Genomic DNA, 26132 nt, shown 5'->3' on the forward strand with positions numbered 1-26132 from the left:
TGTTTTTTTATGTCCATTAGTTTTTTGTCTATTAGATTGGTTATTAAGTAGTCAGGGTAGTTATTCTTTTTAAGCGTCTTTTTAATTTTTCTTACATTGGTCTCATAAAACTGTTGATGGCTTATTGATAATACTTTATGTATAAAATTATTTGCTGTAGTAATTTTATATTTACAGGGCTAAGAAAAATAGTTAATTAGGCGCCCAGAAGCCGTTGGTTTAGAGTACCAATCTAAAATCAAATTATTGTTGTTGTTGTGAATGCGGGTGTCCAAGAAAGGGATACTGCCATTTACTTCTTTCTCTACAGTGAATTTTAACTTGTTGTGGTATTTGTTGAGTATATCTAAAATTATATTTGCGTCGTCCTTTTTAATAATCGCGAAGATGTCGTCTACGTATTTGACTAGAAATTTGATTTGTATGTCGTGTTGTTTTTGGAGTTCCATGAATGTGAAGTTAAGTACATCGTCCATGACTATGTCGGCAATAGTGGGGGAGAGGGGGTTGCCCATGGGCATGCCATAAGTTTGTGTATACACCTTGTCGTTGTGCGTGAAGTAATTGTTATCTTTGAGGCAGAAATCTAATGCTTTGGAACTTGCTCTTTCATATAGTCGTTTTTTGCTATTTCTTCCCATTTCCGCATTATGATTTTTGCGCTAAATTTGTTGGTATGTTGGTGAACAAGGAGACAACATCGAACGACACTAACACATCTTTTTCACAAACATTTATATTGCTTAGTCTTTCTTTTAATTCATATAAGTTTTTAATGTTGAGTTCAGGCGAAATCAACGATATCAGTATTTTTCATATAAATTTGGACAGCTGATAACATGGGACATTGGCGCACGAAACAATTGGACGTAGTGGACATTCAGGTTTGTGGATTTTTGGTAGCCCATATAAACGAGGGGCAGTTGCTGCCGTGCTAGTCAATTGTTGTTTTTCTCTTAAGCTTATGTGTTTGCCTTTATATAGTTCGTATACTATGTTGTTGTTTTTCCTTTGTATTGTGTTTGTTGGATCGCCTCTAACTACTTTGTAAGTATTCTTGTCTCCTAGTAGATTTTCCATTTTAGTGTTGTAGTCCATTTTGTAGAGTGCTATTGTTTTGTTTCGATTGTCGCTGTCTGTGATGACTACGTCGTCTTTGTGTGTCTTAAGGAACGCTTTTGTTTTTCTATATGTTTCTAATATGAATTTTTCCACAGAATTGTGCCTGATGTTGCGCTTAAGTGTTATTGTTGTCGCATAGTGTTATTGGTCCTGCCTTTCAAGTCATACTACAACCTTTTTCTCAACTCAAAAACTGATATTTTTGACAAAATTTACAAAAGTTTTCAAATTAGGACTTGAGATATTAGATTCTATAGTTTTAACATACCGTTTTTCAAAACTGAAATGTTCATTTTATACTATCGGTATAAAAAGCACGTCTTTGAAAACTCTACAGGCATATTCGCACTTTCGGAAGTCGAAACTGAACTGTTTGAATACGGCTGTTGAACGTCATTTAAAATTTTCTAGTAATATGAAAACTGCCCCGTAAACTGTTGTTTTAGCAGTGCTTCACCCCATACAACTCTTTAAAGGATTCTGAAAATTTCGTAGCGTTTCTTAATAACATATTTTCATTAAAACAATAAATGTTCCCAAACGAAAAAAGACAATTTCACAAATTTGCACCAAAAATACATTTAAAACTTCGAAAATGAGTGCTTATTAAAATCTTTAGAAACCTTTCTAGTTTGTTAACATATTTTATTAGAAACAAGTTTTCAAAATTAATTCGTGTTTCAAATTTCAAAAAGGTCCGATATCAAGTAACCGTTTTAACTAAACGAGAATAATTTACACAGCAAAAAGCATGTTTCGAAATATTTAATTGTTATTAAATTGAAAAACCAAGAAAGTAGTACAGAGTTTTGACTTCAACACAGACGAACCGAAGTTTTTTAAAGCACAAAGTAGTTATTAATTTTTACTCATTATTGGTCCAAAAAAAATTTTTTTTTTTTTGTTAAGATAGATGAAAAAGTAATTTATACGTTTTTCGAAGCAAGCCTGCAAAACAAAGGTGTGTGCCACCGAATCCGAAAGCGCTCTACTACGCTTTGCGTGCTAACTTCGAAAAACTTAAAAATCTCTTTATGTTTTTTAAATGCCCAGTTAAGCAGCCGCTGCATTTCTTAAACTTTTTCTCACTGTTTGTTATGCTCGTTGTTGTTGTTGTTGTAGCAGTGCTTCGTTATCCTCGTCTATTCCATTATTTTGATTGGGAAATCTAACCGAAACCGAAAAAATTTTTGTAGGCAAGCATAAGCGATCTCTAATCCCAACCATTGTTCTATTTGACATAGAATAACTCAAAAGCAAAAAAACTAGGTATCTACATATATGTAGAAAGTTTTGGAGAACAAAAAAAAAATGTTTAATATAAGTATGTACATGCACATTAGGGTGGGTCAAATTTATTGTTGAAAAGGCACATCCAGTTTCTGAATGTATGGGTCATACTGAGTAATATTGTCCATGTACCATAGGTCTGAAATGAATTTCGAGCCTCCCTAATTTTGTTAGAAACTTTTATATCGCAATCCGAATAGCGGCTCTCACAAATAAAATACATGAAAATAAATGTCAAATTCGGATTCGGATTGGGATATAAAATTTTCTAATAAAATAGGGAGGCTCGAAATTCATTTTAGATTTATGGTCCCATGGACAATATTACTCAGTATTTATGACCCATAGATTCAGAAACTGGATGTGCAACTGAAGTTTTTTTCCCCCATTTTTCCCCATTCAATTTGACTCGCCCTAATGCACATACTCAAATTCAGTTTTGTTTTTATTTTCTTGTACATCTCAGTTGCCATTATTGAATTTTCGCAAGAGCAGTAATAGGGTATGTATGTAATAGTAACAGTAAAGAAATAAAAGGTGGAGTAATTAAATTAACTAAGCTTATTATTTTTTTTTTTTTTTTATAATTTTTTATTTATAATATATGTATAGTACTTTGTTTATAACTAACTTTTAACCATTTCGCAGTTATATTATATATATATATATATTGGTATACATATATATATGTATATATATATATATATATATATCATTTTTTTATGTATATAGTAATAAATTGTAGTACTTAGTTATTTATATATTCCGTTTTTATTTATTTTTTTTGTTTCTTTCTGAGTTTTTTTTTTTTGCTCTTGTTGTTTTTGTTAATGTTATTTTAATTGTAATTGTAGTGTAAAAAATAAATTATATTTGCTTATTTTGTTTTGTTTCCTTGTTTTATTTTTATTTAATAGTAGTTGTTGTAGTAGCAAGTATGTATGTATGTACTAATATGTATATTGGTAGTTATAGCAGTAATTGTTGCTGTTTATTATATTTTAATAATTAATTTTATTTATATGTATATATATGTATAAATGTACGTGTGCATTTTAGCATTTGAAACTTTCATTTTTTAATATTTATAATTATTATTATTACTTTATTTAGTATCATTATTTATGCTGTTTTGCTGCAAAAAATATGTTGCTGTTGCTGTTGATATTGCTGATGCGGCTGTGCGCACCTTACTTTCATTACTACCAATTTGTATTCTGCATATTTTTGTTGTTGTTGTTGCTGCTACAACCATGAACTTAAATTTAGACATTCTCTGCGTTGCTGCCGCAATTACCAGAGCAAACGTACACGTACAGCGACCAAATTTCAAAACACGACTGATCTTCCCTTTCGACAAAACAAAAATGATATTTGCATACACAGCATCAACAAAAGCCACTAAAGCGTACAATAACAACGGCAAGTCATGTGTGTTAACAGTATTTTGGTTTTATATTAGCATATAATCTTGACAGAGGCAACAGTGATAGTGACAGTGACTAAAGCAATTGTGACAATAACAAATAATTTGTTTCGTTTGCGTTATCGAATGCCCGTAGTAACTGTTGCTGCTGGTGCTTCTACTCCTGCTGTTGTTGCTGTTGCTGTGGAGTTGTTGTTGTTGTTGCTTATATTGCCATTTCAACTGTATTAGTAGTAACTGTTGCCTTAGATAATATTGTTGCTTGTCACAATAATTATAATCACAATAATGATAATGTTGGTAGTGCTGCTGATGACGATGATGGCAGTAATGATCATAAGGACGATCAATAATATATTGGTGACGACGTAACCGATCGCAACGTCGTTGGTATTTTATTCGATTCTATTGCATTGATGCAAGTCCAGCCGAACTGCTGATGTGCGATGAATTACCTAATGTAGATGCCATATCTTGATAGCTGAACTGTTTTGTTTAAATATGGAGATTTAAGAGGAAAAGAAACCATTATTATTTAGGAAATTTACATACGTTTTTTTAATAATTAAATTATAAAAATGGTAAGAACTTTGACATAAGTTAAAATGTTTCTAATAAAAACATATAATCAAAATTATTTCTATTTTTATTTAAACTTTTCTTTGTCATAATTTTTAAACTTAATAGGTTTCTTTTTATTTTATTGATTTAGTTTTTAATGTTTTTCCTCTTTTATTTTATATACTTTTTATTTCTTTATTTTTGTTTGTTTGTTTAATTTTATTTTTTTTAATATGTATATCTTTTTAATTTTATTTATTTATTAGGTTTAAATTTATTGATTTATTTCTTTTTTTTATTTTTAGTTCAAATTTATTTACTTTTTTCAATTTCTTCATTTTTATTTTTTATGTTACTTTGTTTTATTTTTATTCTTTTTTTTTTCAATTTATTTTTTCTTAGTTTTTTTTAATTTTTTTCTTTTATTTTTTTATAGTTCTATATTTTTATGTATTTATTTTTTATTTTAATAATTTATTCCATTTTTTTTTTATTTATTTCTTTTTGTATTTATATTTTTTTTATTTATTTAATTTTTTATTTTTATTTTTTTTTATTATTTAATTTTTTATTTTTATTTTTTTTTTATTACTTAATTTTTTATTTTTATTTTTTGTACTTTGTTTTGTTTTTTTTTTTACTTATTTATTTATTTGTTTTATTTTTTTAAATTTTTTTAATTATATATTTTTTTTTATTCAATTACTTATTTTTTTCATTAATTTAATTATGATTATTTATTTATTTAATTATTTTTGTGTTTGTGCATTAATTTCACTGGATCACAAATTCCAATTTTTTTTTCTGCACCAGAGACGCCATTATGAAATTCCTATGTAAAATTACCCCCTGATTCCGAAAATCAGGGTTATTTTTAATTCTATGGTAACGTTTTTGAGATATTTACGAATTCGGGTTTTTTCAAAAAAAAAAATTGGGTTTACTTAATCATATATATCTCAAGAACGAATTGACCAATTCCAAAACGGTTTGAAGCTTTTAAAAGGTAATAAAATTTGCTATAAACTGTGCATACAACACTTTTTGCCAGACCCTGCAGATAAACAGCGTAACCGTTAAGGACGCTTACCCCCTCCCGCATATAGATGGTATACTAAGCAGGATACCAAAGGCAAAATACATAACTTCACTAGATTTGCGTAGAGCCTTTTGGCAAATCCCCCTGTCCGAGAAATCTAGGGATCATACTTGTTTTACTGTCCCCAACCGTCCGTTGTATCGATACTGTGTAATGCCCTTTGGCTTATGCAACGCCCCTCAAGCACTTTGCCGCTTGATGGATCGCGTCATTCCACCCAAATTAAAAAATCAAGTTTTTGTGTATTTAGACGACCTGCTTATACTGTCCGAAGATTTTGATAGCCATATGTCCATTATGTCCGACGTTGCTCACAAGTTAAGAAAAGCTGGATTAACCATTAACGTAGAGAAGAGCAAGTTTTGCATCAGTGAGGTGAAGTATTTGGGATATATTGTGGGTAATGGCACTCTTCGAACCGACCCGGAGAAGATTTCCGCCGTTACCAATTATCCAGTACCCACTACCGTTAAACAAGTTCGGCGATTCCTTGGAATGGCCGGGTGGTACCGTCGGTTCGTAGATAACTTTGCGTCCATTGCCACCCCCTTGACTAACTTATTAAAGAAAAACAAAAATTTCACTTGGAATGATGAAGCCCAGAAGTCGTTTGATACTTTGAAACAGGTATTATGTTCTGCCCCTGTCTTAGCCAGTCCTGACTATACAAAGCCATTCATAATTCAATGTGATGCCTCTAAGCTTGGTGTTGGTGCGGTTTTGGCGCAGCAGAATGAAGAAGGTATCGAAGTCCCAATTGCATATTTCTCCCAAAAACTCAACAAGGCTCAAAGCAATTACAGCGTTACGGAGCTAGAATGCCTTGCAGCTATGCTCAGTTTAAAAAAGTTCAGAGCCTATGTTGAAGGGCAAGATTTTACAATTGTGACTGACCATGCCAGCCTTCAGTGGTTGATGCACCAAAGCGACCTATCCACCCGACTAGCACGATGGTCATTGAAACTTCAAGGTTATCGATTCAAAATAGAGCACAGAAAGGGTTCTTTAAATGTAGTGCCGGATACCTTATCCCGTCAAAATTTCAAAGAAATCAATGAGTTAGAGGTCCGTCCGATAGTTGATATAGAATCGTCCGAGTTTAAGTCCGAAGAGTACAAGAAATTAATAGTTCATATTAAAAACAATCAAAGTAGACTACCAGATCTGCAAATAGTTGATGACCGGGTCTATAAAAGGACCGAATGTCCCAACGGTAACCCGGAGCGGGAGGTATACAACTGGAAACTATGGATCCCGAAACGCTTGGTTGAGAACGTGATACAGAATGCTCACCGCCCGCCTAACAAATGCCACGGAGGAATAGCAAAAACCTTAGAAAGGCTTCGAATGAACTTTTATTGGCCAAACATGACGGTTGACGTAAAGGACTACATCCGAAGTTGTGAAACCTGCCAAACCTCGAAGCCATCAAACGCTACGCTGCGATCCCCTATGTCCGCACAATACACCGTTCAGCGTCCTTTTCAAAAACTCTACGTCGATTTTCTCGGTCCATATCCCCGTTCAAAGCAAGGTAATATCGGAATCTTTATTGTTTTGGATCACTATACCAAATTTCCTCTTTTCAAGGCCGTAAAGAATTTTAATGCTCTTGGGATATGCGATTTTCTTCGGGAAAGTGTGTTTGCTGTTTTCGGAACACCCGAAATAATTTTAAGTGACAACGGGAAACAATTCAAGTCATCCCAGTTCAATAATTTGCTTGCTGAACGGGGTATCAAACATGTCTACACTGCCTTATACAGTCCTCAAGCGAATGCCAGCGAGCGGGTTAATCGGTCCATAATTGCAGGAATAAGGGCTTACTTAAAAGATGACCAGGCTCTGTGGGACAAACACTTGCCAAGCATTGCCGAGGCATTGAGGAGTTCTGTTCACCAGTCCATAGGTTGTACCCCTTACTATGCCCTTTTCGGTCAGCAGATGCCGGCTCATGGTGACGAGTATCCGCTTTTTCGAAAATTGGGGTCCCTCGAAGGTCTCGTCGTAGATAGATTAGACAAACTGGCGTTAATACGGCAGTCTATAGGTGAAAATATTAAAAAAGCGTTCGAATCGTCAGCAAAAAGATATAACTTGCGAAGTTCTGCAGAAAAATTTAAGGTTGGAGACTCGGTCTATAGACGAAATTTTGTGCTGAGTGACGCCTCAAAGAAATTTTGTGCCAAGTTTGCCCCTAAATTCGTAAAAGCAACCGTTGTTGCACAAACCGGCAATTGTTTATATGAATTGCAAGACGTAGATACAGGCAAACGAGCTATTTATAACCAAAAGGACATCCAAAAAGACAGAGGAAAGATACCAACCGCACCAACACTCTAGGTGGGGGGGTATATGTACCCTGGGTATATGAACACTTCAGCACCAACCATACTTTCCATCTTTTCATTTAAATTTTTTTTCTTTTTATGCTTTTGATTTTTCTTATTACAAGTTTCATGACTCTGTAACACTCTGTATTATCTAACACTAGTCTAAACTCAACTTCCGTCCGTCTGTCAATGCTTGCATATGATTTTTGATAACAAAATACATATATCGATAATCAAGTCGTCAATGATAACCATATGGGTCTTGAGCGATTTCCGGAGCTCAGCTCTTTCTTTTCCTGAGGAACTACCGTGCGGTAAACATCTGGTGCAGAAATTTAAGTCCGGGTCGAGTGTTCAATTTTAAGTTAAATCTAGTAAGGCGTCTAAATTCGCGAGTGTTTTCGTAGGACGTTACCCACGGTAGATCGAACATACCAACACAAAATCAATTCCTGCAAAAGATCCGGCCCAGAAATTAGGTAAGAACGCAGTGACATCCTATAACATAGTGTCCGTGTAGTTTAGTGCTGACGGGTAGTGTTAGTATTTTAAACAACGAATGGGAATTAAAATTCGGTACCCTTGCAGACAAATACCTACTCCGCATACACTGGAGAAGATTAGCGAGCGGAACGCTGGAAGACGGGTGCAGGAGCCCCCATCGAGTTGCATGCGGCTAACCCCTCAAAACCTGATCCAATTAGGCGCTTAAAATACATCAAGTTATATAGTCGCAAATTATGAAACCCAATCATACATAAAATAATCAATTTACTTTAACTCCCATAATTCAATGTTCTAGCGATGCGTGGTCGCTAGAAAAGAAGTAGGACAGTAAATAGATTTAAAAGTGCATATGCATCTAGAAAGATGGTTAGCATGCTGATCTAAAATGATCCTAACCTAACTTAACTTAGTAATACCTACCTTTGAACCTAAAGACTCAGTTCCCTTGCGTAAAGCTAGCTAAAAAGACGTATTAGTTTGTAACTATGTTGCTGCATGTTAATTACACAGGTGGATAGGTATAACCATATATTTATCAAAAAAAAAAAAAAAAGGAAAAAAACGAATTTAAAATTTTACTTAAGCTGAAATGAATTTGAAATTAAATATACGGTTAATACATTAGTTTACTACTTACCCTTAAGATATACCAAGTATCTTCATACTTCCAGTTAAGCTACTCTTTTTACTTACCTTCAACCTAGATCTCAAATTTGCCGTCGGATATTTAATTTGATTAAGAACAATTTTTTTTATATGCAAATATGTTAAACAACCTGTTATTAGCAGAATTATTCTATGTACGTTTACATAGAATACCATATGATCGCTGCTAAAACTGACCTAGTTCCACAAAATGTCATAACTTTTCATTCCATTTACCCACTTTCTGTTTACTTTTTCGAGAGAAACCCGAAGGGGCACGTAACAGAAAATGGCGCCCGAGCAGGGACCTGACTGACCGACGACCGGAGGCGTACTAGGTTTTCGCCGAAGTCTTTTGGTCCCTACCAATTATTCCCTCTTGGAATATTCGTTTTTTGTCTGTTCGTTTTCTTGAAAAATTCTATATGATCTTTTTTATTTTTTTTTGTGAACCAAAGTCGATTGATTGGAAGCGCGAAACTTTAGCTAAATGCTTTTTGTTTTGACCAATTTAATTGATAGTTTTTCGAAGCCATGTCTAGGTAGTCAGAGTAGCTCAGGGCTGACGCTGGAATTGCAGAACCCTAAAGGCTTGATGTCTACGGATCTGACCGCTGAAGCTACTGTACCTATTCGAAGATACCTTATAGGAGTTAAGATTTTGCAGATTTCATGAGCGTTTGGATGTTAGCTATCTGGAACTGTGGTTTTGGCTCGTCTGTATGTCAGCAAACCAACCGATAGTGTAATTATCTAACACCTTTGTGAAGTTCTGGCAAACTAGTTTATCTCAAAATCCATTTTCGAGTGTTTTTCTAATTTTTGATTTTGTTGTTTCCATGCCGAAAGCTTCGAGTATTCATTTTCGATTGACCTGGAATGCCCCTACCAAACTGACCGCCACACAGCTTGGATGAAATCTTCCCTATCCCTAACGATTCTTCCATAGGGTTAAGCTTACGATCGCGTACCAGCCGCTTCATACAAAGCAAGGAAGATCTTCTTCGCTTCGTGGGACAGCGTTGGACTAAGCAAATGGGTACATAACGACAAAAGCATGTAAGTGAATTTAAGTCATTTTGTCCACCAACTATTTTAGCATAACCAGAGAAGGAGGTGCTTAGTTACACATGTACTTACATACATATTAGTTATGTATGTACGTAGATGCATTATATTTTTGTTTTTTTTGCGTGCGCCAAATTGCACATAAGTTCATACATATCTATATATGCACGTCAACTTAGTTTTTTTTTGTATCATTAATTTCTATCTTTGAATGGATTGCTGAGATCTCTGCTTAGCAAACCAAAGGGAGTTAGAGTGGGTTTTTCTTCCCTCTCTATTATTTTTTTTCTGAATAAGTCACAAGTCTACGAGAATGACAAGGTCGTTAGCCTATGGAATACCTTATGTATGTATGGTTGAGGTAGGTTGGTTTTGGTCAGCTGATTGATACCCCCAAACAAATAAATGTTAGTACTTTAGGATTAATTGTAATCTTAGTGTTAGCATTATACCTATTTTGAAGCTTCTATTAGAATATAAGAAGAATGAATTGAGCTTTAATAAATATTTGTAATTATGGAATTTTAAACTTAATTGCGTTGGTCTGATTCCATAGTTAGTGTGGGTGGATTTATTGGGGCTTTATTAACAGCTTTAAAGCCATGGTAGGGTGGGTTAAGAACAGCCGCCAAAATAAGATACGCGCTGCTAGGTATGGGGTTTTCCAGGCATAGTGGGTGGTACTCAGGCTTTCCGGTAGCTTTTCGTTAGTGTGCAACCTTTAAGTTCTTGTTCGGCCCCCGAGCTGACAGATGGTGGCTTGGTTCGGTAAAAGTGTTTCTAACCCTCCCCAGGCTGAAGCTCCCGTACTAACGCCAGTGCACACACCACTTTTACTAACATGCTAAGCAAGCCCATCTTAAGTAAGAGGCTGAAGGGGCTCGTAACGAACAATCATTACGGATTTTTTCAATTTTTTTTGTAAAAATATAAAAAAATTTGTACTTTGCGAGGAAGGATTTCGAAAACTATTTATTTTTTTGCAAATTTTTTTTGTCTCTCTAAGCTCTGTTTTATTACAAAAAAAATAAGCTTTGTTGTTGTTGTTGTTGTAGCAAAGCTCGCCCCACCTAATAGCCGCGACCGATCACAAATTGTCATCAATATCCTCTAACGGGAGTCCAAGGAAACTTGCCGTTTCAACAGGGGTGGACCATAAGGAAAGGGGTGTTAGAGGCGTTGGTTCCACATTACAATTGAAGAGATGGTTGGTGTCATGTGGGGACACATTGCAAGCGGGGCATATATTTTGTATGTCGGAGTTGATTCGGGATAGGTAAGAGTTTAACCTGTTACAGTATCCAGAACGAAGTTGAGCAAGAGTGACACGCGTTTCCCTGGGGAGTATGCGTTCCTCTTGCGCGAGTTTTGGATAATTTTCGTTAAGTACTGGATTCACCGGGCAATTCCCGGCATAAAGGTCCGACGCCTGTTTATGGAGTTCACCAAGGACCTGCTTGTGTTTTTTCACTTCATACGGCTGGGTTCTCAGGTGCCGCATTTCCTCGAAATGCTTACGGAGATGACTCCTTAAGCCCCTAGGCGGTGCTGGTTCATCAATCAGATGTCTGTTGGGATGCCCAGGTTTCTGGGTATTCAATAGGAACTGTTTGGTCAGCATCTCATTTCTCTCCCTGATGGGGAGTATTCTCGCCTCATTATGCAGATGGTGTTCTGGGGACATAAGAAGACAGCCCGTGGCGATTCTGAGAGCAGTATTTTGGCAGGCCTGTAGTTTCTTCCAGTGGGTGATTTTTAGGCTTGGCGACCATATGGGTGACGCGTAGCACGTAATCGGCTGGCTAATTGCTTTGTATGTAGTCATGAGCGTTTCTTTATCCTTTCCCCAAGTACTGCCAGCGAGGGATTTGAGGATTTTGTTACGGCTCTGAATTCTCGGAACAATTGCGGCTGCGTGCTCACCAAAATGTAGATCCTGATCAAACTTCACACCCAAGATTTTGGGGTGTAGGACAGTCGGTAGCGTAGTGCCATCGAAGTGGATGTTCAAAATGGTCGACATTTGGGACGTCCATGTTGTAAATAAGGTAGCGGAATATTTAGTCGGTGATAATGCCAGGTTTCGCGAGGCGAAAAAACTGGAGAGATCAGGGAGGTAGCCGTTTATTTTATTGCATAGCGCATCGATCTTTGGGCCTGGGCCTGTGGCCATTATTGTGCAGTCATCGGCGTAGGAAACGATTGTGACTCCTTTCGGTGGTGAAGGTAGCTTAGATATGTAGAAATTAAACAAAAGTGGGGATAGGAAACCACCCTGTGGCACCCCTTGTTTAATTCTCCTTGGTTTTGATGTTTCGTTTCTAAATTGCACCGATGCCTGCCGACCACCCAGATAATTTGCGGTCCACCTTTTAAGACATGGGGGAAGGGTAGACCCTTCCAGGTCCTGCAGTAACGAGCCATTGTTGACCGTATCAAAAGCTTTTGATAGGTCTAGCGCTACGAGTACTGTTCTATGGTGGGGGTATTGATTTAAACCGCAATTTATCTGGGTGCTAATGGCATTTAGCGCGGTGGTAGTGCTATGGAGTTTTCTGAAGCCATGCTGATGAGGGGCTAGCTGCAAATTTGCTTGGAAATAAGGGAGCAAAATGGCTTCAAGCGTCTTTACCACTGGCGATAGGAGCGATATCGGACGATACGACTCACCTATGTTAGCTGGTTTCCCAGGCTTTAGTAGCGGGACCACCTTGGCCATTTTCCATTTCCCAGGTATGACAAAGGTGGAAAGAGACAGATTGAAGACATGCGCTAAATATTTGAAACCCTCTTTCCCTAGGCTTTTAAGCATCGGCATGGCTATGCCGTCAGGGCCCACTGCTTTGGATGGTTTAGCTCGACCAATGGCGTCCTCAACCTCTTTAGCGGTGATAGTGATTGGTGACGCGCTGAATTTGTGTTTATGTGCGTGTCTATTGGCTCTCCGTCTATCTTTGTCGACCGTAGGATGCATTATATATTGTCGGCAGAAAGCGCTCGCGCATTTTTTCGCGTCCGACAGCACTTTGTCGCCAAAGGCGATGGAAACTTTGTCTTTGTGCTTAGTCGGATTCGATAGGGACTTTACGGTGGACCAAAGTTTACCCACACCGGTAGAGAGGTTACAACCTCTTAGGTGCTCCTCCCATTTCGCCCGCTTGTGTTCATCCACAAGCAATCTGATGCGTTGGTTTATATCCCTTATTTGGGGGTCGCCCGGATCAAGCTGTCTTATAAGGTCACGTTCTCTCGCTAAGTTTGCGGCCTCCGCCGGGAAGTGGGGCCGGATTTCGGGAATTCTCCCGGCGGGAATGAAATGTGCCGAGGCGGATTTAATGACCTTATGGAAGGCACGCTCCCCTTGGCGGGCATCAGTCGGGATAGGGAGGGCAGCAAAGCGGCTGTCTGTAGAGGATTTATATTCTTCCCACTTTCCTTTTTTAAAGTTTATGAAAGTGCGTTTTTCAGTGACGATGAAGTCGGCGGTACGCTCAAGCGAAATAAGTATGGGCAGGTGGTCGGATGCCAATGTTACCATCGGCTGCCAGTTGACGCAGTTTACGCGTTCTGCGCTCACGATTGAGATATCTGGCGAGCTCTGACAGCTTCCTACCATACGTGTGGGGGCGTCTCCGTTTATTGTGCAGAACGTCGTTTCTTCTAATTGATCCGCCAACATCTCACCCCTACTGTCCGCCCGCAAGTTTGAATGCCATAGATCATGATGGGAATTGAAATCGCCTAAGATAATGCGATTGTTGCCAGTGAGTAAGGCCCTGATATTAGGGCGGTATCCACTGGGGCAACAGGTGGCATGAGGGATGTAAATGTTGATGATTTCTAGGTTTGCATCGCCTGGCCGGACAGATAGGCCTTGACGTTCTAAGACATTGTCCCTGCGGTCGATGCCAGGATCAAATATATAATATTGCACAGAGTGGTGTATGATAAACGCGAGACCGCCTCCATTTCCGCTCTCGCGGTATTTCCTGTGGACATTATACCTAGAGCAGGTCTGCAATGCAGATCATGCTGTGAGTTTAGTCTCTTGAATCGCAGCAATGCGGATGTTGTGCCGCTTCATGAAATCGACTATCTCCGTTAGTCCATTACAGTTTAACTGCAGAATTATGAAGTGCATAAGGGGAGACGTCGCCACTCTGGGGGTAAGTGACGGGTGACTACGCCTGGGACTGGGCGTCCTTGGGCAAGCATTGGGGTACCCGGATTTTGGGTTTGCGACCTGGCATAATGGCGCGATGAAACCCGTCGGGGGGTTGCCGTCGCGGAGACCAGAACATCTAGGAAAGTGGCACCACCCAAGGCAGGAGCTGCATTGGGCGGATGTCGCAAACCTATATATTCTGTGCTGGCAGACGGTGACGGAGGTAGGAACTAAGAGTATGTTTCCCTGACCTGCACGATTGCTGCCGGAAAAGAGAGGGGGGGGGGGGGGGGGGGAGAAGACGGGGGCAGGGGCTGATGCTCAGCATTGCTACCAACCCTACTACGAGGGTAGTAGTTATGAGTGGTATCAGCTGTTTGAGTTGTTGGCGCCGTGGGGCGCGAGCAGCAGCGGGTACTTGTTGTGGCTTGCTGAGCAGCGGGGCTGCTGGAAGGTAGTGGGGGAGGGGGGGGGGGGGGGGGGGCGCTTAGGCGTAGACTACGGGACGCCCTTGGGCGTGAACAGCAAGGAGCCACAAAGGATTTATAAAAGTTACGTGGACGTCGGGTTTTGGGATCAAGCCCAGAACAACCTGTCCGATGCAACCATCCCTTGCACGAGACACACTGAGCAGAGTATGACCGTCCTAAAAAGATTGTTTTCCGGCAGATGCAGCAAAACCATTTCTCAGGACCGGGGTCAGGAGATGGACCCGGATTGGATTCGATGCCTTCCCGGAGTAAGAGAATATGGGGCAGTCCCGCTGCAAGGAGCTGCTGGGAAGATGACAATTTGGGGGAGGGACGAAACAAATTAGATGGGGTCACACTGAAATGACAGTCCTTGGTCGGGAAAAATCCCGAGTCGCTCCGGTACATAGAACCGACTGCCTTGGGAAGCGAAAAATAAGCTTTCATTCAACAAAATCGATGGACTGATACAAAAAAATATGCTTTCATTCAACAAAATCGATGGACTGATACAAAAGTTATAAGCACTCAAGTAAATATATCCATTTAACACTTAAGTACCCTATTGGTACATATGTGTTAGTATTCGTCATATGGACCCAATTTTTTTTTTTTTTCTTTTTTTTTTGAAAAAACCCGTTATTCGTAAATATCTCAAAAACGTTACCATAGAATTAAAAATAATTTTCGGAATCAGGGAGTGATTTTACATAGGAATTTCATAATGGCGTCTCTGGTGCATTTTGGCTGTAAACCAGTGTTTTTTGTTTATTTACTTTTTTTAATTTATTTTTTCTATGTTTGTATGTGTAATGGTGTGCTCAATTTTACTTAAGATATTTAAGAATTAATGAGCTTGTTATTCAATTATTTTTTTATTATTTTGAAATTAGCAAAGAAACCAAATACAACACAATAGCCCAATGGTTAGGCGATTGTGATTTCAGCAGTTTGGCAATGGTTCGATCCCCAGTGAAAGCTGTTGGAATAATTAAAAACATTACGAAATTGCCTGACGATGATGACGTGGCGGCATTCGAAATGGTGTCATCGCAATATGCCAGTAAATGTTTCCTTCTTTTCAGTTTTTCTTAATAAACAAAAATAATAATTGAATAACAATTATTAACAATTATAATTGAATAACAATTATTATTTACCGGTGTTAAGCTCATTAATTCTTAAATAATTTATTTTTTGTTTTTTATTTATTTATTTATTTTTTTTTTTTATTTCTGTTTATTCATTCTTTTATTCATTTTTTTATTTATTTATACTTTTTATTTTCACTTTATTATTTCTTATATTTTTATTTTACCATAAATTTCTTTTTTTTTATTTTTCTTTTTCATTTCTTTCTCATTTTCTTTTCTTTAAAGTATTAAATCTTTTGATTTTATTTTTTTTTTCTTCTATTTCTTTGCTTACTTTTATATTCTGTAATTGCTTTGTGAATTTTTTGTTTTTTTTTTGTATTCTTTAATTTTTATGTGTCAGGGCTTAACATAATTCTGACATTGATTCCCTTTCGGGTTTGGAATGACTGGTATTGACAATTATTGTATTTCAAAAGAGAAATAATGCCAATTGACTCTAATTCCCATGACACTATTGCATGTCACCTAATATATGAGTGAGAATACCTAACTTAATGGGATCTATTCATCATCGTTCTGAGACAAAAAATATCGATAGTAATAAAACTCACCTGCGGGAAAAGTGGCTCTTCTGCTATCGAACCCAAAGTGCCAGCAGGGTCTGGCGGCGTCAGTTCTACACTTTCACCTGTAAACTCTGTATCAAAGTAACGTGTATCTGTATCGGATACAACTTGTGGTTTAAAGGGCGGTGTTATCTAAGAAGGAAATATTTTATTTTTACATTTGCAGGAGCCAAATATTTGAGTTAAAAATTTACCCTCTTATTCACTAAATCTGTCCAATTAATACTCGCAAAGAACGGATGCGCTTGTATCTCTTTGACATCATCTTGTCCTCCACCCAGACGCTGGCGTGGATCTTTTGCCAACAGGCCAGCAAGTAAACTACGCGCCTCATCTGATATTGTGCGGGGAAATCTCACCTCCTCCATTAAAATAAGTGTAAAAAGAACATCGTGGTCTTGATTAAAGAAAGGAAGACGTCCACATATCTGAAAAGGAAAAAAATGAGAAGCAATTAATAAATGCGTACGAGACGGTTGCGCATTTTTACAAACCATTTCATACATGACGACACCAGTACCCCACCAATCCACTGCATGCCCATAATCATTGTCCTCTAATACTTCAGGCGCCAGATATTCGGGCGTACCACAGAACGTTTTCGTAGTGCGGCCATATGTTATATCTTCCTTACACAGCCCAAAGTCAGCAATCTTAATGTGTCCATCTTTGTCCAACAATAGATTTTCAAGTTTTAGATCACGGTATATGATGCCTTGGGAATGTAAATAACCCAAAGCTGAAATTATTTCGGCACCGTAGAAACGCGTACGATCTTCAGAAAAAAGACGTTCACGACTCAAATGAAAGAAGAGCTCACCGCCATTTACGTATTGCATCACAAAACAAAGACGATCGTTGGTTTGAAATGAATATTTTAGTGACTAAGGGGAATAAACAATGAAGAAAATACATACAATTTTACTTTTCACTTCTTTTCTTTAATATATTTTCACTTATATTTTTTTATATACATTTTTCATAATTTTTTTTTATATTTAACATATTATTTTACATTTATCATATTTTTTTATATTTATATTTTTTTAATATTAATCATATTTTTTTGCATTTATTTTCTTACTTTTGAGTGTTTTTTTTTACTTTCATAACGTTTTTTTATATATTTTTTTTTTTTTTAATAATTATTTTGTTTTTATCGGTCTATTATTTTTATTTTATAAATTTGTTAGTAATATTTATTGATTTTATGTTGGCTCTTGACTTTTAGTTCTGCTTTTTTTATTATTTTATTTTATAAATTTTTTAAGTATAATTTACTTCATGACCTTTGAAACGTTTTGAAACTTTTTAATAATTTTTTTTTTTTTAAGTGTTTAACTATTTTGTTGACCTTTTAATTCAATTTTTTTTTTATTATTTAGTACATTTATAAAATTAATTGATTTTTATACGTATTGTGCAATAATTCTTTTATTAAATTAATACTGGCTGATATTATAGCCATTCCGACCCTGCCAAAGACCTCTTCAGATATGTTTCTATTTTCATATTAGAAATTATATCCTCCCAGAGCTGAGTATCGAACTCGGGTCGTTAGATTTCTACAATTAAGTTATAAATGCGCCGTCGTTTTTGTTATTTTGTTTCATTTTATTAAAAACAATTTTTTTAAGTTCTGTCTAATTTCTTAAAATTTTACATTTTAATTTGGTTTAAATTTTTTTTAAATATTTTTATTTTTATTTTTTTTATAATTTTTAAATTCTTCTTAATTTCCTTCTAAATTTTTTATTTTTTGTTTATTTTTTTTATTTATTTATTTTTTTTATTTATTTATTTTTTTTATTTATTTATTTTTTTATTTAAAACTTTTTTTCAGTTTTTTTGTTAATTTTAAATTTTTTTATGTTGTTTTTATCTTTTAATTTTCAAAAATTGTTTTTTTGAGTTTTAATTTTATTCTACTTTTTTTAACATAAAATTTTTTTCAGTATTTAGTTTTTTTTTTAATATTTAAATATTTTTATTAATATTTTTTTTTTAATATTTAATCTGTTTTTTTAATATTTATTTTCTTTATTTTTGAATATTTAATTTTTATAGTCTTAAATTTTTTTAATATTTTACTTTTTTATTTTTAATTTTTTTATTTAAATTTTTTGTTTTTTTTTTTTTAATTTGTTAACATTTTATTAATTTTTCCAAATTACTTTATATATTTTTTTACTTATATCTTTGCTAATTTTAATATTTTCCCCACTTATATTTTTTTTTCTTTTAATATTTTTCCTACTTTAACTTTTTTTGAAGATTTTTGTCATTTCTGAGTTGTCTTTATTTTTTTTTTTCTTTTTTTATTGTTATTTTTTGTAAGTATAGTTATTTTATTTGATTTTTCCAATTTTGAAATTTTTTAATATGTCAAGTTTTTTAATAATTTTATATTTAATTTGAAGGGGCATTTGTCCGCAAACAAAGAAAAGCGACAGCAAAACTAAACCAATTAAACGATAAGAAAAACAGAGAAAACTCACTGACAGCTTTTTAGTTTATTTTTTTATTATTTTTTTATTTTATTTTAACGAATTCATTTTGATGTTTTTTCATGGTTATTTGTCAATTTTCATTTTAATTTTTTTTACATTTTGCTCTATTTTATTTTCCAATTTTTTTATTTTATTATTATTTATTGTATTATTTTTTAGTCTTTTATTATTATTTTTTATATTTTTTCTTATTATTATTTTTTTTAATATTTTTAGTGTTATTACTTTTTATTAAATCTATTCAAGAGGTGTCTATTAAATTTATTATTTCATATTTTTAATTACTTACAATTAGGAAGGGGTGATTCGTATTTTGCAGTACCCGACTTTCTGTGATAGTGTGAGCTATTTCATCCTTTTGTATGATTACCTCTTTTTTGAGAATTTTAATTGCATATAATTTGGCTGTGGCTTTCTCACGACACAGAATCACTTTGCCGAAAGTGCCTTTTCCCAACACCTTTAAAAACTCGAAATTTTCGAGAGTCTGTAAAAATATAGAAGAAATGTTACTCAAATGTAAAATGGACTGTGATCGAAAAAATATATATTTCAGAATTTCTATTGCGGTAAAAAGGAGTACGAAGATGCGTATATGAATTGATTGTATGCAGAACTGATTGAAGTTTTTTATGAGAAAAAAAATGGCGAAATTCGAAAAATCTCGAAAAACTGAAAAATTAAAAAAAAAACTTTAAAATTTTTTTTGTATTTTTTCCGAAAAGTACATTTAAAAACATATTAAAAAAAAATGATCCCAAACGCTGAATTTTTGAAAAAGTTATAGCATTTTGAAAACAAAAACGGTGTTTTTTTAAAAATTCATAACTTTTTTTGAGTTGGATGAAAAAATTTGAAAAAATTCTGAAAAACGTCTTTCGTAAGCTAGAAAAAGAAGAAAAACTTTCAGCCAATTCTAAAGGGGTCGGGTTCAAAATTGGTCGAAATGGGATGGAATACCCCATATACATGCACTTACATATGTATGTAGATGTGTGCATGTGTATTAGGAGGCGCCTTTTTTTAGAGAGAAAAGTTTTTGTTACGCCACAAAGCAACTTCTAATAGAAATGTTCATCAGGTATAACAGGTACTACGTGATCTTCAGGTAGAGGGATGCCTTTCATGGAAGCCGCAAGACTAATTTCAAGCTGTATTATAAGGTTCTGCCCTTCTTAGGTAGTTACTGTAGGTATTCGAAATTCGAAAAAATAAGTTTTCGATATTTCATAGCTGACAACGGCACTACTTCATCAACATTTTTTATTTTTTATTTTAAAGAAGTTTTGTCATACTTACGACTTTCTTAACCCCACCACTGTTACGCTTCGTTGTTGTGCCCTGCACCAAGAAACTGTTACGCAGTTCCACTTCAGCAATAGATGCCATATCCACATCAGACATATCTGTGGATGTTGACGGTGACATGGCGGTTTCGCCCAACTCACTCAACCGACTCGATACGTTTCTGTTGTTATTGTAATGAAAAATATATGAATGAATGTAAATATAATTAAATATGTTCTATTGACCAACTATTTTTTTCTTTCGTATTCTTCTATCAAATCTATTATTAGGTACAGTAACTAATAGTCATAAGGGATAGGGTGATTATAACAAGGCCTAATCGTGAATTGTATATGATAAAACTTTACAATGAATAAGTTAAGGACTTGTATTTAAAGATCTTAAATTTTACACATAAATATATCTTTTGCTTTTTTTTTTTGTATGAATCCGTCTAATATACATATGTGACCCGGTCTATGAAAAGGTGGCTTATGACTAAAAAAACAGCTGTTTCTCGTAATTTCTTTTCTGAGTCATAAGCCACCTTTTCATAGACCGGGTCACATATACATTAAAATGAGAGTTAATAAAAATAGCAGCAACAAATGATTTGTAACTTAAATCAGTTAAGTGCTTATTTTTTATTTTCTCTAATTTTAAAGAAAGTTTATTGACTTTTATAAGGAATTTATGCAAACCAGTTTCGAAAATGTGTTAAAAAATTCGGGAAATGTGTTAATGATAATTTTCAATGTTGTTTTTTTTTTTTAGTTTTAAGAAACTCTTTGAATATGCCGTTTTGCACTCCGATTCTAAAACGAATGACAAAGTAAAAGTATGAATTCTCTCAAAATTTATTTTTAGGTTTTCTCTCACTCTAGAAAGGAGAAAATTTGACGGAAGGATGCAATAGTATATCGAAACGCATAGGAGAAAAATAAAAAGCACCATTAGCAATAATTTATTCTACTCCTTCGCTCAACAAAACAAAAATCAATTTTCGAATCATGTTCGAAAAATATCCAAAATTCGAGTTCGAAATCTTTGTGAAATTTTTATTTTTATATACGAGCTCATGCACACGTATAAGTAAAAATCAAATCTTTTGAGTATTTCAATAATCATATTTTTTTTTTGTATTAATCCATATTCCAAAGACTTCTTCGAACAGTTCGAAAATTTTAGTTGTTTAAAGATCTTCTGATGAATTATTCGAACTTGCAAACTCATGCACGCGTGTAAAAAATAATTAAATATTTTGTATCCTTCAATAAATATATATGTTGTTGTATTAACCGATATTTCAACTTCGTTCTGAAGCCATCTTGCTTAAGATAAGATTGTTTTAATTTAAAAAATATTTTTAATTTGCAAGATCAAAGCAACGTCTAATTGTAAAAAGAAATATTCTATTTAACGCATATTTCTTGTTTTATTATACTTAATTCCAGAAAAATTTTCGAAAAATTCGTTAATGCCACGAGTTTCTCGATCGATAAACATAATTTTTGTTGTATTAAACGATATTTCAAAAACATTTTCGAACAATTTTTGAATATTTTCGAAACGTTTCTAATTTAATCGAACCCTCAAATTTTTTGGTAAATATGAAATATGTAAGTATTTTAAGTTTTTTAAGTTTTTTCTATCAACAATATCATTTTCGAATAATACGAAAAGTTTATGTTTTTAAATAAACGTATTTGTTGTTGTCGATACGAGTAACTAGAAGCATACAAATAAAACAAATAACTAAAAGAATTTGCTTATACTTATTACTACTATTTTTTAATCGCAGATATGTTTTTAAGTGTATTTACGTACTGAGCCCTACATCTAACCAAATTTATTCCTACTGTTAAGTTTATACTAAAGACAATAAAATATAAGAATGTGAATATGAAAAGAACAGTTGCGAACACAAAAGAGCGCTTCCCAAGGCAGCCGGTTCTATGTACCGGAGCGACTCGGGATTTTTCCCGACCAAGGGCTGCCATTTCAGTGTAACCCCATTTAATTTGTTGCGTCCTTGGTCGCACCTATTGGATGGGGCGAAGCACTGCTACAACAAAAACAACAAACACAAAAGAGCACAAAAAAAGATCAACAAACTTGTTTTGCTGTTTTATGTGTTCATTTATTTTTGTTCGAAGTGTTAAATTTTTTTTTGGAAATTTGAAATTTTTACTGGGACTTTTCAGAGACATTTTGAGTATGTATAGCAGCGTAGAGAAAAATAGCGCTGTGTTTTTTTCTCAAATTTCGTAAGTTAAATTCTTTACTTATTATTTCGATATTTTGAAGAAAATTCCATTCATAAATTTTTTTAACTGAAACTAAGCAAACTAAGACCTGGTAGCAAAGAACATAGCATTAACAACTGCAACCAGGATCGGTGCCTCTGGGCAGCTTTAGCGCCGACCATATGGCCATAGTAGTACAGCGTCATCAATCACAAGACGAACAGACTACATGATTCCCTATCTGCGCTTCGAGGGAGATCGTAAGGCTACAGTAGAGGTGTACGGTTGGCGCAAGGGTGCACAAATGGCGGACGAGGCGATACATGTGTACACATTTGGTTCCAAAGTAGTGGAAGGAGTAGGGTCTGCGGTATATTGTGCTGATCCGGAAATAAGCAGATCCTACAGGCTGCCGGATTACTGTAGCGTTTTCCAAGCGGAAGTATTAGCCGTAACCAAAGCAGTAGAAACCCTGGAAGAGAATAGCTTAAGCTGCAACCGTGTTAACCTTTATATTGACAGTCAAGCAGCAATTAAGGCAATAATCTCGCATAGCACAGCATCTAAATGCGTGTTAGAGTAAAAGCAGTCTCTGGAGAGAATCGGGACAGGGAGAAGCATACATCTATATTGGGTCCCAGGGCATATGGGAATAGATGGGAATGAAAAAGCGGATGAACTAGCTAAAAAGGGGGCATCCCTTGAAGCTTGCTCCGTAGACGTCCCAATTAGACTGGGCGAGATTAAGCGAAGGCGAGAGGTGCACATGATCGACCAAGCGAGAAAGGCGTGGGTTTAAGCGCGGGGCTGTAAAGTGTCGAAGATTATGTGTAGGTCTTACAACCTTAGACTAACAAAGTTGCTTCTATCATTAAAAAGAGAGGACTGTAGACTCATGACGGGTATTCTGACTGGACACTGCCTTCTGGCGTCACATGCCTTTAAATTAGGCTTGGTCAGTGATAGCAGATGTAGGAAGTGCGGGTTGGAGGAGGAAACGATCGAGCACGTTCTGTGCTCGTGCCCTGCACTTGCCAGCCTAAGACTGCAGCTATTAGGAGTGATACAGCTGTCAGATCTAGAAGGAGCAAGTGGCTTAAGTCCTAGGAAGCTTCTAGTATTTGCCAAAAGGACGGAGTTATTTTAAAACATAGGTCCTGATTTTTGATAGGGTTTTTCAGTTTGGTCGTTAAAACAAATTTCTGGTAACACTACGGACTCAATCAGTCTATGTGATGCCCTCATGGAGCTCTGCGAATTTTTTTGGGCATGCAGTTTTGTAGCCCAATCAAGTTTAATCTTACAAAGTAAAATATTTAGGTCTCTCAAAATTCGCTTTGATTTTTGACAACTTTACAAATTTTCTTTTCTATAAAAAAAATGGTCGCGTTTTGTATGGGGGAGAATCAAAAACATATTTCAGAAAAAAATAATTTACTAGACTACTGCATACTCCAAACTTAAAAACGTCCATATTTTCGTAAAATAGTCTAGAATTTTTTCGAAAACGTTTTTGAAACTATTTTGCATTGTTCGTAAATTTTTTTGTTTGTTTTTTTTTTCATAAAATATCGCAAAAAAAATGGGGAAATTCAAAATTTAAAATAAAATTTAAAAATAAATTGCCACAACTACTTTTTTGTTCGCTGCTGCATGTTATTTTGTAGTCGAAACAATTTTAGCCTAAAAAGTAGCCTCAAATTTACTTCGATATATTTTTTTTTCGAAAGCTGTTTCAGACTTTCTTCTGCATAAAATTTAATTATACACATTTTATATGGAATAATATCTATCCTTCGAAAATAAAAGTATCATAAGGCAATGCAAATTTTGAGACTGCAAACTTCTATTTAAATTTCGAAGTTTTCATGAAGATTTTTTAGCACTTTTCGAACTTTAAAATTTAACGATTTTTCTTAAGTTTGAAAAATAAAATTAAATGCACGGAATAATATCTAAAACACATCAACTAATACAATTTATTCCAATTTTTTTTTTAGATAACACTATGCGACAGAATAAACTTTTTTTCTGGGTATTAGACCAAACCAACAAAGGAGATTGAGGCTAAGTATAAAAAGAACTATCTCCGTTTTTCGAAGTTAAAAAAAAATAGATATCGGCTTTCGAAGTTCGAAATTCTACATTTCGAAATTTTATTTTTTTTTTTTTTTGTTAACGCGTTCAGCAAATTGAAAAAGTAAAAATGTGGTCGTGGTCCGCTCTTTTTCCCTTATTTGAAGGGTTGAATTCTTTTTTTGAGAAATTTAGTATAACAGCTGTTATACGAGGTGAAAAGTCAGATAGTCATAATAGTGGCTACTACTTTAATGTCTGCACATACTCTGCACTGGAATTGCTCGTACTGTAATTTTTCAACCACATTTTTACTTTTTTAATTTGCTGAACGCGTTAACAAAAAAAATAAAATTTCGAAATGTAGAATTTCGAACTTCGAAAGCCGATATCTATTTTTTGAAGGCTAACTTCGAAAAACGGAAAGAGTACTTTGTCTACATAAGCATCAATCTCTACAAAAAAGTGGGTTTTGTCCAATACCCAGCCGGTTGTTGCACAGTGTAATAAATCGACGGCTGAATGGAATATCACACTTTCTCGGCTGCCAGTACGAAAACGTTCTATCTCAAAATATTTTTCAAAAACACCGCTATTTCAAAATTTGTTTCAAAAACGCCGGTTGAAGAACGCCCCAACTGGGATTTTTTTTATAAACGCCCCAGCATATGCCAAATTTATTGAATTTAAGCTTAAATAGCGTGTTCTTCAACTGAATTCTGAGACCGGGCTGGTTTTTCTAATCTAGTTTTCTAGCAGTCTAAACTAAAAACGAAAATACATAAAAAAAAACATTTGTTGATCATTTTTCCTGCTGCTTTTATGTATGTTCATAGATGTTTGTGTGCAAAAATATGTAGTACTAAATCTTACCTGATTGCATCGGTCCACTGTTGACGTTCAATCTCTTTTTCAACACAAAATGTGCGCTCAATAACATTCGTCCATTGTAGACCGCGTATAATAAAGGTGAACGGTTTAGGTCGATCGACTGTCATAATTTGACAACCGCGTACTGTGAAATTATTTAATGGATCTGCGGGTGCATTATTCACTGGCGGACTTTTATAACCCATCAATGTACCATCGTCGCGCAATATGAAATAACGGGAACGCCAAGTTTTTATATGTTCGCCACGCTTTTGTAGCCAACCTTCTTTAACGATGGCAGCATGTGGACCACCGCCAAGTGGTTCATATGTCGGTGATGTACCAAGTGCAGCTGTGCTACTGCTATTCGGTGTTGTTGTGCTACTAGCAGCCATTGCGCGTATATTGTTGCTGCCACTATTATTAGAATTGTTCGGAAGAAAGTAAGTACTTGTTGTTGTATTAGAGCGTTTATGTTGATGCGATTGTTGTTTGTTTATTTTTTGTTTGTTAGCATTAGTGTTGTAAGGTGTGGGTGGCAATGTTGCTGAACTTATTGTTGCTATTGATGGTGATTCTTTTGTAGTGATAGCGACGTTAGTGCTGTTACTGATGTTAGTACTAACAAAATTATTATTGTTGCTGCTGTTGCTGTTACTTCTGTTGTTGCTGTTGCTGTTGGCGTTGTTGTTGTTGCTGCTGTTACTACTACTAATGCTACTACTACTACTAAA

General features: G+C 35.1%; 1 protein-coding gene across 1 annotated transcript; it reads right to left on the reverse strand.

Moving 5' to 3' along the window:
* On the reverse strand, positions 1–25934 carry Akt (Akt kinase). Its single transcript, XM_067786482.1, has 7 exons — positions 25402–25934; positions 20219–20387; positions 19209–19406; positions 16904–17293; positions 16604–16837; positions 16395–16541; positions 1–4324 (listed from the first exon to the last, which is right to left on the reverse strand). Exons 1-7 carry the CDS (start codon positions 25791–25793, stop codon positions 4244–4246), a joined length of 1611 nt encoding a protein of 536 aa, XP_067642583.1. The 5' UTR covers positions 25794–25934; the 3' UTR covers positions 1–4243.
* Positions 25935–26132: the final 198 nt, after the last annotated feature.

This window comes from Eurosta solidaginis, chromosome 1 (genome assembly GCF_040869045.1).
Source record: "Eurosta solidaginis isolate ZX-2024a chromosome 1, ASM4086904v1, whole genome shotgun sequence".
NCBI classification, from domain to species: Eukaryota; Metazoa; Arthropoda; class Insecta; order Diptera; family Tephritidae; genus Eurosta; species Eurosta solidaginis.

Excerpts from the sequence above, each read along its gene's own strand:
- Akt (XM_067786482.1), bottom strand. The coding sequence starts at position 25,793 with ATGGCTGCTAGTAGCACAACAACACCGAATAGCAGTAGCACAGCTGCA. Across the intron at positions 16,838-16,903 it reads GTGTCGTCATGTATGAAATG|ATATGTGGACGTCTTCCTTT; the intron begins GTTTGTAAAAAT and ends TTTCCTTTTCAG. Across the intron at positions 4,325-16,394 it reads AAGAGCCACTTTTCCCGCAG|TTCAGCTATCAAGATATGGC; the intron begins GTGAGTTTTATT and ends TAAACAAAACAG.